This window comes from Aedes albopictus, chromosome 2 (genome assembly GCF_035046485.1).
Source record: "Aedes albopictus strain Foshan chromosome 2, AalbF5, whole genome shotgun sequence".
In the NCBI taxonomy this organism is placed as follows: Eukaryota; Metazoa; Arthropoda; class Insecta; order Diptera; family Culicidae; genus Aedes; species Aedes albopictus.
Window position 1 is genome coordinate 224,032,924 of NC_085137.1, and position 14,051 is coordinate 224,046,974.

At 42.3% G+C, this 14,051-nt stretch overlaps 1 protein-coding gene across 1 annotated transcript; it reads left to right on the plus strand.

Annotated features, from left to right (window-relative positions):
• The first annotated feature begins 3,965 nt into the window (after positions 1 to 3,965).
• On the plus strand, positions 3,966 to 12,478 carry LOC115259066 (facilitated trehalose transporter Tret1-2 homolog). Its single transcript, XM_062848742.1, has 9 exons — positions 3,966 to 4,276; positions 4,342 to 4,574; positions 4,637 to 4,767; positions 4,869 to 5,061; positions 5,126 to 5,279; positions 5,344 to 5,558; positions 11,916 to 12,116; positions 12,179 to 12,244; positions 12,302 to 12,478. The coding sequence occupies exons 1-9, from the start codon at positions 4,228 to 4,230 to the stop codon at positions 12,449 to 12,451; spliced, it is 1,392 nt and encodes a 463-aa protein (XP_062704726.1). The 5' UTR covers positions 3,966 to 4,227; the 3' UTR covers positions 12,452 to 12,478.
• Positions 12,479 to 14,051: the final 1,573 nt, after the last annotated feature.

The following is a 14,051-nucleotide window of genomic DNA, read 5'->3' on the forward strand; positions in this document are numbered from 1 at the left end:
TAACGATCATTTTAAATTTTCGTAGTTGTGGCTTTCACAACCAGAGGCGCGCGCATTGTTTTTCTATGCGTTTGACGTTTCACACTAGCGCCTTCTGTAGACGATATTGCACAACACAGTGATTCGTGCAACTTTTCCACCAGGTGATGGTAGTGTGAACTGGGCGATGGATTTCTATGAAAATCGCTCTAGGTGTTACGTCTGTTTGTCTGTGGTGTCGCTTTTTTTAATACCACTATCTTACGCTCCACGTACGCGGTCGGCGTATTGTTTGAATACAAGTTTTGTTTCGGCATCCCTCCCTGCAATGTCTGTGCGGTCGAGTTGGTCAATATCCTCGGATAAAATTGATTTCCAAAGGCCCGGAAAAATGCCTCTGAATTTCTACCCAACCATAAGTTTGAAGGGTGTTACCAGTAATTGTGAATGTGAAATGAGAGTGTTATGCCTGTAAAAGTATTGTTGAAGTGCCGTACGCCAGTTCGTTTCATTTAGTTCGGATGTTGATAAGGCCTTGATGATCCCTGAATTCTGCCTTTCCACGGCCCTATTGCTCTGAGGGCTAAGAGGCACCAATTTTCTTGTCTTCACTCTTCTACTTACTTACCTTCAGTACTAGGCACCCATGATGGTGCAGAGGGCCGAATTGTGAGATTTTCATTCTGGGCGATTGCCAGCCATCGCCTAGACCTGTGGCCAGGTCAAATTTCTCTCGACTTCCTTTATTTCCTTGTTGAAGCTGCACCGCCATGAGCCTCTGGGTTTGCCTCTGCTGCGATGTCCTACCGGGTTCCAATCTAAAGCTTGTTTTGCAGATTTCGTTCCCGCCCCTGCGTAAAGTGTGGCCGATCCACCTCCACTTTCGCTCCCGAATTTATGTCGGTATCGGCCTTCGATGCCATCGACGATGGAGCTCCACGTTGGAGATCCAATTGTAAGGCCACCAAACACGAATTATATACCGCAGCGCCATCGGCCGCCATTTGGCTACCAAGATATTGGAAGCTTTCAACATTCTCCACTGATTGCCCAGCTACCGTAAAGCTGGAAAGGTTGACCGTGTTTACATATGTACAACGATTTGGTCTTGTTGACGTTGATGATAAGACTTGCCGCTGAGGAGCGATTGGCAAGATCATCGAGTTTGCTCTACATATCAGAGCGCCGTTGAGCAAGGAAAGCAACGTCATAAGCCAGTTTGAAGTCATTTAGGTGCTCCATGGTAATGGGCTGCCACAGCAATCCACGATTTGATTCACGGTCAATCGCACCTACCAGGATCTCGTCGATTACGATGAGGAACAGTAGCGGTGAAAGTATACATCCTTGCCTCACTCCAGCAACGACCCGGGTGGGATCGGACAAAACACCGTTGTGCAGTACTCTGTACGAAAATATTCTGTACTTCAATGAGGCCGATGATTTTCTCAGGAAGACCCTTGCGCCTGAGGGCTTTCCACATGTTCCCGTGATTGAGACAGTCGAAAGCTTTATCGTAATCAATGAACACCAGGTAGGTAGAGAGACTCTTGGAATTCATTGTTTTGCTCCAGGATGATACGGAGCGTGACAATATGGTCCACACAGGATCGTCCGGCACGGAATCCTGTTTGATGCCGTCGAAGAGTTGCATCAATCTTCTCCTGTATCCGGTTAAGGATCATTTTGCAAAGGACTTTGAGAACGATGCACAGTAACATGATGCCCCGCCAATTATCGCATACAGTCAGGTCCCCCTTTTTGGATACTTTTACTAAGACGCCTTGCATCCAGTCGGCCGGAAATGTCGCGGTTTTTTTTTTTCCTCCCCTGTTGGGGAAATTAAGCCACTGCGTCCAATAAGCTGAACTTTTGTGGTATGTCGCGGTTTCCCAAGTGTTGCTGATCAGCTGATATACGATCGAACCCTGGGGCCCAGTTCGATTTTATGCCGTCTTCCAGTCGGCGTGTGTTAAACCGGTGCCCGATTTTCTCCTCCTATCGATGGATACTGGCAATGCGCAGTCGGATCTCGCCGATTAAAAGATGATGAACGGACGCAATGTCGACAGGCCCGTGCGGGGGGGGGGTGGTTTGGGTTTCAAGCCACCCCCCCCCCTTTTACCCTAGTTTCATATACTAGGCGTCCATCCGCCTTTTACCGAAAATGGAATGTCGGCACTACGTTTGTTCCGCACATCAAGAATGCTCCGTCTCCATTTTCGGCTGATGCAGATGTGGTCGATTTGATTTTCCGTGATGCCATCACGGGAAACCCATGTCACTTTGTGCACTGGTCGATGAGGAAAGAGCGACCCCCCACTCACCATATCATCGGTGCCACAAAACTCTGCAAACAGCTCTCCGTTTCGCTCATTTTTCCGAGACCATTGCATCCCATGACGTGCTCATAGTCCGTGTAGTCGGAACCAACCTTCGGGTTGAAGTCGCCCATGAGGATCTTGATATCACCCTTCGGAATCTTGTCCACAACAGCATTCAGTTGGCTGTAAAAGTTCTCCTTGTCTTGCAATTCGGCAGCATCGGTTGGCACGTAACATTGGATCATGGTAAGGTTTCGTATCCGTGTTCAGGATCTGGCTACAATTATCCTATTGTTAATAGGTTTCCACTTCATCAGGGCAGCGTGGGCGTGAGCGCTGAGCAGGAAACCAACTCCACGGTGGCGAAGAGTGTGTTCATCGCGTAGGCTAGAGTATAGCAGAACTGTCAAAATGAAAAGACGCTCATATTTTCTGCAACGCATTTGGAACCTAATCTAAACAAACAATCCAGAGTTACATATGTAGATGTTTCATGCATGGTACATAGCAGATTTAATGTAAGCTGACTGTATTATCACTTGCTAGGAATATGTAAGCTCCACCGCCAGGAATCGAGGTCAAACACGTGATAATTTGTGATTTCTATGAAACAAAGCCGCAACTTTATGAATTGAGTTTAAATGCAACTCAACTGACAAAATGGAAGTTTCGTGTGATTCTAGTGCAACTCATTTAGACCAAAGCATAGAAAGTCACATTCTGGATAATGTTGCAGGTGCTGCTTGGGTAGGCACGCAATTCTTTGCTGGCGGTTTTTTCATCGCTTAACCCGTGGAAGCATGAGGTAGGAACATGTGAGGACCAGAGTTATGTTGGACACTCTCCTTATCGACTCACCGTTTTGCAACCTGCTGAAGCACTGCTTCCATCTTTCGATCACCTCACGTACGTGCGTCATCATTATTCTCGCACTTCCTGCACATCTCGGCTTACGACACGCCGCCATTGCGGGATGTGTAAAGCTTTTGGTAAAACTTTCGTGTTTCTTGGAATCGGCACAGCAGATCCATCTCCTTGCTTTTCGTTCCTTCCAGGCGTTTTTTTTTCGCTTCTTTTTGTATCATTCCACGTTCTGCTGGGTTCCATGCCGCAACATTACCAGCCGCGCTGCATTCTTCTCCAGTGATCACACGTTCGCTTCATTAGCGGATGGATTCGGTCGAAGCCCAGAGGTTATCAAGAAAGAAGTATTGATGAATGATTAAATGTTATTGGAAGTTTCATAAAATTGGTCACGAAAATCTCTTACAGATCAGAATAAAGCTTCAAGTGTTACTTGGGAATCCCAAGTTTTGATATGGTTGAATTAATTTACTAAATCATTTAAGGATCCGACATCTTCAATACCAATTCGTTCATATCATATAAACTCGTTATCACTCAAATCAAACAACAGATGATTCCAGAGCCATGCCAAAAAGAAACAACTAAAATCATATTGTCGCCATACTGCTGACTACAATTAAGCAATCAGTTTTATGATGGTAATATATGGACAGCCCAAACAGTCGTTGTGCAAATTTACTCTCCTCGAAAGACTTTATATTCAAGAAAGAAAGGCACCTTCTCACCTGGTCCTAGCAGGAGAGAGCACAGATTAATCTAAAGCTCACTGAACTCACTTCTAATTGAATATCTCTCGAGTTTATCTCTAGTCTCGTGGCGCAGATAGAACCGAGCAAAGATAAAACGTTACGAGCTATCACAAAGGAAATGTTTGGTCCTGCTGGACAGTGGATGGATAGTAATGAATGGCGACTCCAGTTGCATTTTGAAGAGTCTGCATTTACAATGCACGTCAGACGAAAAGCATTATTTATGCATTTTGTTATCTCGTAAGCCCTGGTAGTAACGTCCATTAGTAAGTGGACCGGTGTGCAGGATAGTCCCAAGATTTATCATAATGAAACCAGTCAACAGTGCAAAAAATCAATACCTGGCAACATTTTTCTGTGAGTTTAGAACATTTATCCTTATCCATGTGATTCCGGTAAAACATTCGTTACGTTTTTGCCAGTAAATTTGCTGGCGATTAGCTATGGTTCCAGTTCGGGGTGGATGTCACCCTCGATTCCGATTCTGCAATCGGAAAACTCACCACTGCCCAGTGGACCCATTTCCACAGAGGAAGGTGCCTGGATTGGAGCAACGCTTTGCCTTGGTGGAGTGGTCGGGAACATCGTGTCCGGATGGATGGCCGATCGGTATGGACGAAAGTGGACAGCGTACATTGCAGTTATACCCCAAATTGTGAGACTAAAGCTGTGCATCAGAAGTGTTTTAGTAAATTTATTTGGTTTTTGAATATCTAGGTTTCGTGGATTTTGGTCATAGTTGCAGATAATGTATATTACTTGATCGCAATGCGGTTTCTTTCGGGTTTTGGAGGAGGAGTCTGCTACATGATAAATCCCATGTTTATCGCCGAAATTGCTGAAGACAGGTAGGATATGATTTCGATGAGAATTCGTATTTTAAATAATAGGTGTGAGGAATATATGAACATTCAAAAACATAACATAATGTATTGCCATTTGTTTTTAGGATAAGAGGACTTCTCGGTTCGACCTTGGTCTTTTCCAGCAATTTAGGGCTCTTGGTTATGTACATTTTGGGTGCTTCAGTACCATACCACATAGTGCCATACGTGCTGATTACCGTACCAGTGGTTTTTCTGATTGGGTTCATCTCCGTTCCCGATACACCTTTCCACTATATGAGGCAAAACAAGTATCAGGTGTGTATTTGCAAGCGATAGAAATATTTTTGAAATGATTTCTAACTATGTACTCCTACAACAGAGTTCGGAAAGTTCACTTAAGTTCTACCGTGGCTATTCATCAGAAAGAGAGCTCGTTTCTGTGGAATTCCAACAGGAGCTGCTCCGATTGAAGGACTATTGCGGAGACGAGAAACAAGTCGCCCACAAAAATCAAATCACATGGAAAGATTTAAGTGAGTATATGCAGCAAAACACTCTCCGAAATAGTTTCCTCCTGTTAACGTTTGCATTTTTCAGGTACACCTCACGCCAGGAAGGCATTCCTGATTGGAATCTGCTTGATGGCTTTCAATCAATTTTGTGGCTGTTTTGCCATGCTCAACTATACGGCAACTATTTTTGCGGACTCTGGTTCCACGTTGTCGGCCAACATGTCGGCCATCGTTACGGGTTCACTGCAGATGGTAGGATCGTACTGTTCCACGCTGCTGGTCGAACGCGCTGGACGAAAGGTAAAGTTATTCTGTTAGTTATGCAAAAAGTGAAGCTACTCAGGTCAATTGATTTCCCTTGCAACGGAGTTGAGTGCAATGGAATGAATGCATAGCTACTTGAACCATGAAATTAACTTGCCAAAACAATCATTGAAAACTGTTGGATGATGGTACTTTCACATTAGCAGCTATGCATTCTTCAGAGCAAAATCATTAAAATTTATGTTCACTTGAAGCAACCAACTCGCAAAAACCAATGTTTTTAGTATACAATTAATCAATCGCTATAATTGATTCGAATACATTGGTTTTAGCTGACAGACAACGAATGATGATCTGCCATAGCACTTTGTAAGCTGCATTCAAAATGGTGATCGCTTTGAACTTATGCTTGCTCACTTTCAGTCTTGAGCACCCATAGTTGTGCAGAAGGCCAAAATGAAAGATCTCCATCCTGGGCGATTGCCCGCCATCGCCTTGACATGTGGCTTGGTTTAATTTCTGTCGGCTTCCTTTATTTCCTTGTTGAGGCTGCCTCTCAATAAGCCACTGGATCTGCCTCTGCTGCGATGTCCTACTGGGTTTCACTCTAATGCTTGCTTGCAGATTTCGCTCCGCCCCTGCGTAGAGTGCGGCCGACTCACCTCCACTTTCGCTTCCGGATTTCGTTCACCCTCGGCTTTTGATCACATGGACGGTGACGCTCCACGATGGATAACCAATTGTGACCTTACATACGGATCAGACTAAGGCCTGGGTGGCCTCTGCTGTACATAGTAGTCGTCTCCATTCCACTCGGTCCATGGCTGTGTGTCTCTATTTCCGTGTAGGGTCCGCAGATCAACCTCCTCTTGGTCAACCCACCTAGCTCGCTGCGCTCCATGTCTTCTTGTACCGGTCGGATGACTCTCGAGAACCATTTTAGTCGGGTTGCCATCCGACGACCCGTCCACCGCACAGTGATGCGGCTCCATACAAAAGGTGGCAAAAAGTCTTAACATGCATGATATTCGTTCAAAGCTTATAAAAACTTTATTATTTATTAGAATAAGTTAACTAGAAGTCATGTTGACTTCCTATGGGCCACATTGGCCACTTTCAGGACCGTTCCGGAATCCTGGTTCCCCTGGGGAAGTGGACAATTTGGGAATGTTTTTTACCCTCCAACGTCCAAAAGGGAACCAATGGAGATAACAGATTTTTTTGAGTGAGAAGCGAATAGTACAATAGAAATGTTCATTTCGCCGAACCGGTTTATTTTACCGATTTATTTTTGAACCGGTAAAAAATATTTTATAATTCCGATTAGAAATCGTTAATGTATTTTCATGGGAAATTAAACATGAATAAAATGTATTATTTTGCGAACCGGTTTGCTCAACCGGTTCACTTTTGAACCGGTAAAATCAAGGATTCCGTTCAACTGGTATTATGCCGATGTTCTATACATTATGATAATAAACAAGTGGAGAATGCATTATTTGTTGAACCGTTTTGTCTAACCGATCTATTTTTAACCGGTTAAATAATTACAGTATATCTCTTGAGGATAGTTGTTTTATAATTACTTCTTATAGCTAACTTTCCACAAAAAATAAGTGAATTGAAAACCGGTTCATTTTCGAACCGGTAAAATCAAGAAATTCATCCCACTAGTAAATGGATGCCCATTCGACAAAAAAAGATAATTTTGAGACCCGGTTAATCAAAAACAATAATTTATGAACCGGTTAATTAATTTTGCTATCCAGCTTGATAATTGTTAATTTATTTTTATGAACGATTAAACATAGGACCAAAATAAGTGATAAGGAAAGCCAGTTCACTAATCTGATAAACTTTTGAAAAGAATAAAAAAATTCCGCCTGTGCAGTGTCAGTGTAAAAAACATTATTATTTTTAAAGAATGACAGATCAACGAAACTAAACAATTTTGCAAACTGGCTAAAACCAACTTAGTTATGAACCGGTTAAAATGAATTATTTTTCAGTTTGAGAAACGTTGAAGTTCTCCTATATGAAGTTCTCCTAAATGATCAGAAGAACCAGTTCGTTTGACCGTTACACTTTTGAACCAAGTAAAACTATTTCGTACCAGTACTTAGTTATGTATTTATTTATATTTTCCATAAATTTCTAATATTAATGAACACAAAAAAATGTTGAATCAATACTAAAAAAATATTGTAAAGAAATATGTTTTGAACAGCTACCGGTAAAATAAGCCAGAGCATAGAGTTATTGGTTAATGCTTGTGGGAGTGGTGAAAATTTGGATCTATCTGAATTAGGCAAAATATCCGATAGAAAAACAAAAGCATGTAATTACTCACACAGGACAAAAAAGTTTACCAGAAGTGTGTAATGCAAACAATTACAAAACCTGACATATTTAACATGGATTTATGAATTCAAGTATTTTGTTTTTTTTTTTAATTTCATTTTAGATACGTGGGTTTACTATTTCGATAAAACAACTTCCTTCTATTTATTGGCGTAACGTCGCAGCTTCAACAAAATCTGCTCATCAGCTTCAATTAAAGTTCTTTAAAGACTTCCGTAATTATTTACTGAAAATTGTCTATGCCAATTAACCTTTTTTTGGCGTTTGACACATTCCACGCGTTACGTTTTGCGTGAATATCAAACTTGTGCTTGTTGATAAATTCATGCCAACCAACTTATCAAAAGATCGGATTTGAATATTAGGGTCATTTCATGCTTTCGAATTAAAATTGGTCCTTTTTACTTCGAGAAAATCAAGAAACAGGGCCCAAAGGGACACCATCGCAATTGAAATTTTAAATACGAAAATATTCTGGAACTGAGATGAACCAGCCTCGGGCTGAAAATCTCATAAATAAAGACATAAAAAAAATATTCTGGAACGGTCATAAATCGAACACAGACTACAATAACTAAAATACTTTTCACACATAAAAATGTTAACATTCTACAAAAAACATCGGCTCTGTTATGCGCTATGGTAGCTGAGCCGATACAAATGAATAGGAACTTATTCAATGTAGAATTTGAGAAAATGTTGGAAATAATTTAGATATAAAGATGTTTTCCCATTGACCTCTCGTCTATGTATGAGTTGCTTGCATGGCTCCGTAAAGCTTCATGACGTCTGAGCCTTGAAAATAAAAAGTGGAATGATAAAAGATAAGAAATGAAAGCAATACAATCGTAACAATTTGAAGATATACATGTACCGTAAACTGGGGTGTAGTTGATCAGTGGGGTGAACCTGATCACCCAATTACCCACGTATATCGACTTTCAAGGAAGTTACCATTTCATTTTAATGTTTCGTCATTGGATTGCGAATCGCTAAAATGTAATTGTGGCTTCCTTGAAAGTCTATATCCGTGGGTATTTGAGTGATCAGGTTCACCCCACTGATCAACTACACCCCAGTTTACGGTATCTCCTTTTATTCTCAAAATAAGTAAAGCAATACGCTAATTATAAGCAGGAGGTCAAATGTCATTCAACATAAGGGCTTTCTAGTTGTTTCATTGCCGAAAAACATATGTTGCGCAAGTTTGCGCAAAATAACCCCTAGGTTTTCTGAAAGCTGACAAAAAATTCTTCAAAATGAATATAGCGTCAAATGTGTACAAATGTGTGCTCATATTTGAAAACTTGAAGGAAGTTTGTTTTTGTTTTTCCATACATTTTATATGGGAGCTTAAATTTCAAGTATGATTTACACCCACTTTAAAGCTCTGGAAAAAAATCAATTTTCGTTCAATCAGCACCAAATTTTGAAAATAGACTATTCAAATGTCGAGAAAAAATGAAAAAATACATTTGAATCAAAATACGTAAGTTTATTTTTCGTCTTTTTTCCGCCCTCGCATCACTGTGCACCGTAGCCTCCTGATTTTCACGGTGTGGACGATGGTTGGTTTTCTCAGCATGCAGCTCGTGGTTCATTCGCCTTCTCCAAGTCCCGTCTTCCATCTGCACTCCGCCGTAGATGGTACGCAACACCTTCCGTTCGAAAACTCCAAGGGCGCGTTGGTCCTCTGCACGTAGGGTCCATGTTTCGTGCCCATAGAGGACGACCGGTCTAATCGGCGTTTTGTAGATGATTAACTTCGTGTTACGGCGAACTTTATTCGATCGTAGAGTGCTGCGGAGTCCAAAGTAAGAACGATTTCCTGCCACAATGCGCCTCTGAATTTCTCTGCTGGTGTCGTTGTCGGCGGTCACCAGTGAGCCCAAGTACACGAATTCTTCAACCGCCTCGATTTCATCACCGTCGATATAAATTCGGGGTGGCGGACGCGGCGATTCCTCTCTGGAGCCCTTTGATATCATGTACTCTGTCTTCGACACATTAATGGCTAATCCGATTCGCCTGGCTTCACTCTTTAGTCGGATGTACGTTTTCGCCATCGTCTCAAATTTACGAGCAATAATATCAATATCATCGGCGAAACCAAGCAGCTGAACGGACTTCGTGAAAATCGTTCCACTCGTGTTTATTCCCACTCACCTTATTACACCCTCTAACGCAGGCACGAAAGACCTTGCCGTAACCCTCTGCGAGATTCGAAGGGACTTGAGAGTGTCCCTGATTCTCGAACTACGAACATCACTCGATCCATCGTCGCCTTGATCAATCGTATCAGTTTATCCGGGAATCCGTATTCGTGCATAATCTGCCATAGCTGTTCTCGATCGATTGTATCATACGCCGATTTGAAATCGATGAACAAGTGATATGTGGGCACGTTGTATTCGCGGCATTTCTGTAACACCTGGCGGATGGCAAACATCTGGTCCGTTGTAGCGCGTTCACCCATAAATCCAGCCTGATATTACCCCACGAACTCTCTTGCAATCGGTGATAGACGGCGGCATAAAATTTGAGAGAGTATCTTGTAGGCAGCGCTCAGTAGTGTGATCGCGCGGTAGTTCCCGGAATTCAACTTGTCGCCCTTTTTGTAGATGGGACACACGACACCTTCCATCCACTCCTCCGGTAATACTTCCTCCTCCCAAATCTTGGTAATGACCCAGTGTAGTGGTCTCACCAGTGCTTCTCAGCCGTATTTTAGTAACTCCCTTGGTATTTGCTCCAGCGGCTTTGTTGTTTTTCAACCGGCTTACCTCCTCCTCAATCTCTTCTTTAGCAAGATTTCGGAGGTGTTTTAGGAAGTTTCAGAGGATTTTCAGCGGATTTAAGAGACATTACAAAGGCGTTGCATGGCGTTTTCGAGAGTCGCATGTGCGTTACATGGGGATCGAAGGGTTTAAGGGGGATTTCAGGGGCATTCCAAGAAGCTTCAGCGGATTTCAGATGCATTACATAGTGTTTTCGGGGGTTTCGGAGGGTCTTAGGTGCGTTACGTTGGGCTTCTGGGGGATTTAGGGGGATTTTGGAAGTATTCCAAGAAGCTTCAGAGTATTTTCGGCGGATTTGATTTCAGAGTCGTTACAGAGGCGTTTTTGAGGATTTCGGAAACCCCCAGTAGTGCCCCTATATTGTCCCCGAAACCAAAAGCGCCATATTTAATTCCAAAATGGCCTAGGATATCGGGTTTGAACGTCAACTAAATTACTAATTTATGTGGGTTGGCTCTTTTCGGTGACATAAGAAAAGCAGCATAATTCGCGTTACGCGAAAAGAGCCAACCCACATAAATTAGTAAAATTCCACGGTGATCAACCTCGATCAGTCAACTAAATAAGCCAAGTCCGAAAATATCCGTATGACATGAATCTTTTTGATTTGTTAGACGTGGGCCGTAGCTATTCAGTTGGGAGCCACTGACTTTTGTTCCCCTGCTCCATTAGTGGTTAGGATCCTCGGAACGCACAATCCGAAAATCTTTGTCTCCGCTTCTTCACACTTCCGGTTCCTAAGTTATACGCATGTCCCGTTTTCGTAATCACTGGGATACTGGGATTTCATTAGTTTATTCGATTTGCCAATCCACTACATTTTTTTGGCGAGATTAAAAAATGTTACAGACGACGCAGCACCGTCGGTTCATCGGTGACGAATGACGATGACAGTTGGACTGGGCGACAACGACGGCGCCTTGCTTCCATTGACGATTGAAAACTTTGTTTACAAACTTCACCTGAAAATTTCAATTGAAATTGAAAATGTAGGGCCCTGCTACTCATACCAAAATTTCACATATTTTTATTTATCTGTATTAACGAGATTTTTAACCCTAGGCTAGTTCATCTCGGGACCCACGCTTTACTTCCCTTCCGAAGGTAGAACTCACATTTTGTGAGTTTGTCGGGAGTGGGACTCGATCCCAGGTCCTCGGCGTGATAGTCACGGGCTTTCACCATCACACCAGGTCCGCCCCACATTTCACATATTCTCCATCCCTACTTCCAGCCGCTCCTGATACTATCCGGCACAGGCATGGCAATAGGCCTTACGATTTTTTCCGGATATTCGTACGCCAAAGCTCTTGGCTATGATGTGGATTCCTTCAGATGGCTACCATTAGTTTGCTTTTCGTTCGTTATATTCATTGCCTCCATCGGAGTGCTGCCACTGCCTTTCCTGGTTCTAGCCGAATTGGTACCACAGAAGGTAAACTTAGTTGGGGTTTATTTCGTTTAGAAATTGTATTTACAATTCTTTAAATTCTACAGACAAAGGAGTTAATATTCAGCACATGCATGAGCATCTCATGGCTTTTTGCGTTCATCTCGGTTAAGGTATGTAGCTTACCAATTTTTGATTCCCCAATCAAGATTAAACTGTACCATTTTCAGTATGTTGCAACACTATTCGGCTTACTCGGCATACATGGTACCATGATGCTCTTTGCTGCGTGTTCTATGAGTGGAGTTCTGTTTGTGGCATTCATGGTTCCGGAAACCAAAGGCAAAAGTTTCGATGTCATTGCCAAAATGATGAGTTAAATAAACGAAAGAAAACATCCAGTAGAAGTTACAGTTTTTTAATTCGATGAAAGAAAATCCGCATAGGGTGTTTACCTGAGAATTAACTCTGTGTTTTCACATCAGGTTTACCCAATTCCTGTTTATTATGTTCTTTAAGGAACAGACCGCAACGAAGTACGCCTTTAAGTTCAAATAACATACACGATGCAGCTATATATAGGACGGTATTCGGTCCATCGAACCATGTTTTGGAAAACCCCGCTGTTTCTTATTGGACGCACGCTGTTGCGTTTGGCCAGTAACTCACACTAGCACCGTATACGACACACCCTGCCGACGCCTCTGCGATCGTGAGTACCATTGTTGACAGCCGAAGGCCGGTAAATTTCGTCTGAGTTCCGACTTCTATGAACTGAGCGAATGTGAGGTACTGAATGAATACCCGTTGGTTCTGCAGCAGAGCCTCGAGCACAACGCCAATCAACCCGACTATTTCCAGCACATCAGCTTGGTTGCGGACCAGGACAAGTATTGTATACGACACGTTTCCGTGATCTCTGAACTACAACGCGTGTCGTCGAGCTGCACTACCGTCGATATTGCTACAAGTTTTCGAGATGTTCGAGCACCCAAGGTGAAATATTGTGTTAACTGAGTTGATCCCGACACCGGTCCGAAAATCCAGCCCTAGTTAGTCAGTAAGTGATTTATTCAGTGAGTTAATGAGCGAGTTTGTGAATGAGCGAGTGAATGAATGAGTAAAATTATTAATGAAAGAGTTATAGAATGAGTGAGTAAGTAAGCAAGTTGGTAAGAGAATGAGTTAATACCTTCAGGAGTGAGTAGGTTGGTAAATGAGTGAGTTGATGATTTGGTGACTGAGTGAGGAGGTGAGTGAGCGATTGAGTGGAAGAAAATGAGTGAACTAGTAAATAAGTAAGTAAGTTAATGGGTGATTTTGTGGGATAGTGAGTTTGAGAATAAGTAAGTAGGAAAGCTGATAAGTGGGTTGTTGTATTAAAAGACAAATGAGTGATTTAGCTAGCTGTGAAGTAGTGAATTAATAAGTACATGACTGAGTGAGCTAGTGAGTTAGTCAATTATTGAATAAGTGAGCTTGTTAGTGAGTAAATGTGTGAGTAAATGAGTGAATCCATAAGCAAGTGAGAGCGTCTGTTAATAAGTGAGTCTGTTGGTGAGTAAATGAATGAATTAGTTATTGCGTAAATGAGTGTTAGTGAGTAAATAAATGAGTTTGTGTGTAAGTGAGATATCTAATGAGTTAGTGAGTAATGTAGTGAGCTGACAAGTAAATGAGTGAGTGAGGAGTTATGTGAGTTAGTGACTAATGGGTTAATGGGTTAATGGGTGAATGTGTGGAAAAAAATGAGTGAGTTAGAGAGTGATGTACAGAGTTTATAACTGGGTGAGTTGCTATGTACGTGAGTAAATGAGTAATGAACCCCATGCCCCCTTCTCTCTTTCAATGTTGCTGCAGCTAGCAAAACTTGGATCAAAGCATCGGATCTGTTGGGTAGTGTTCTTTCCGCAGACAGGAATGAAACGGTGCAGCATAAATACAATGTCTGCTTATATCGGTTGACGGCGTGGATCCCAT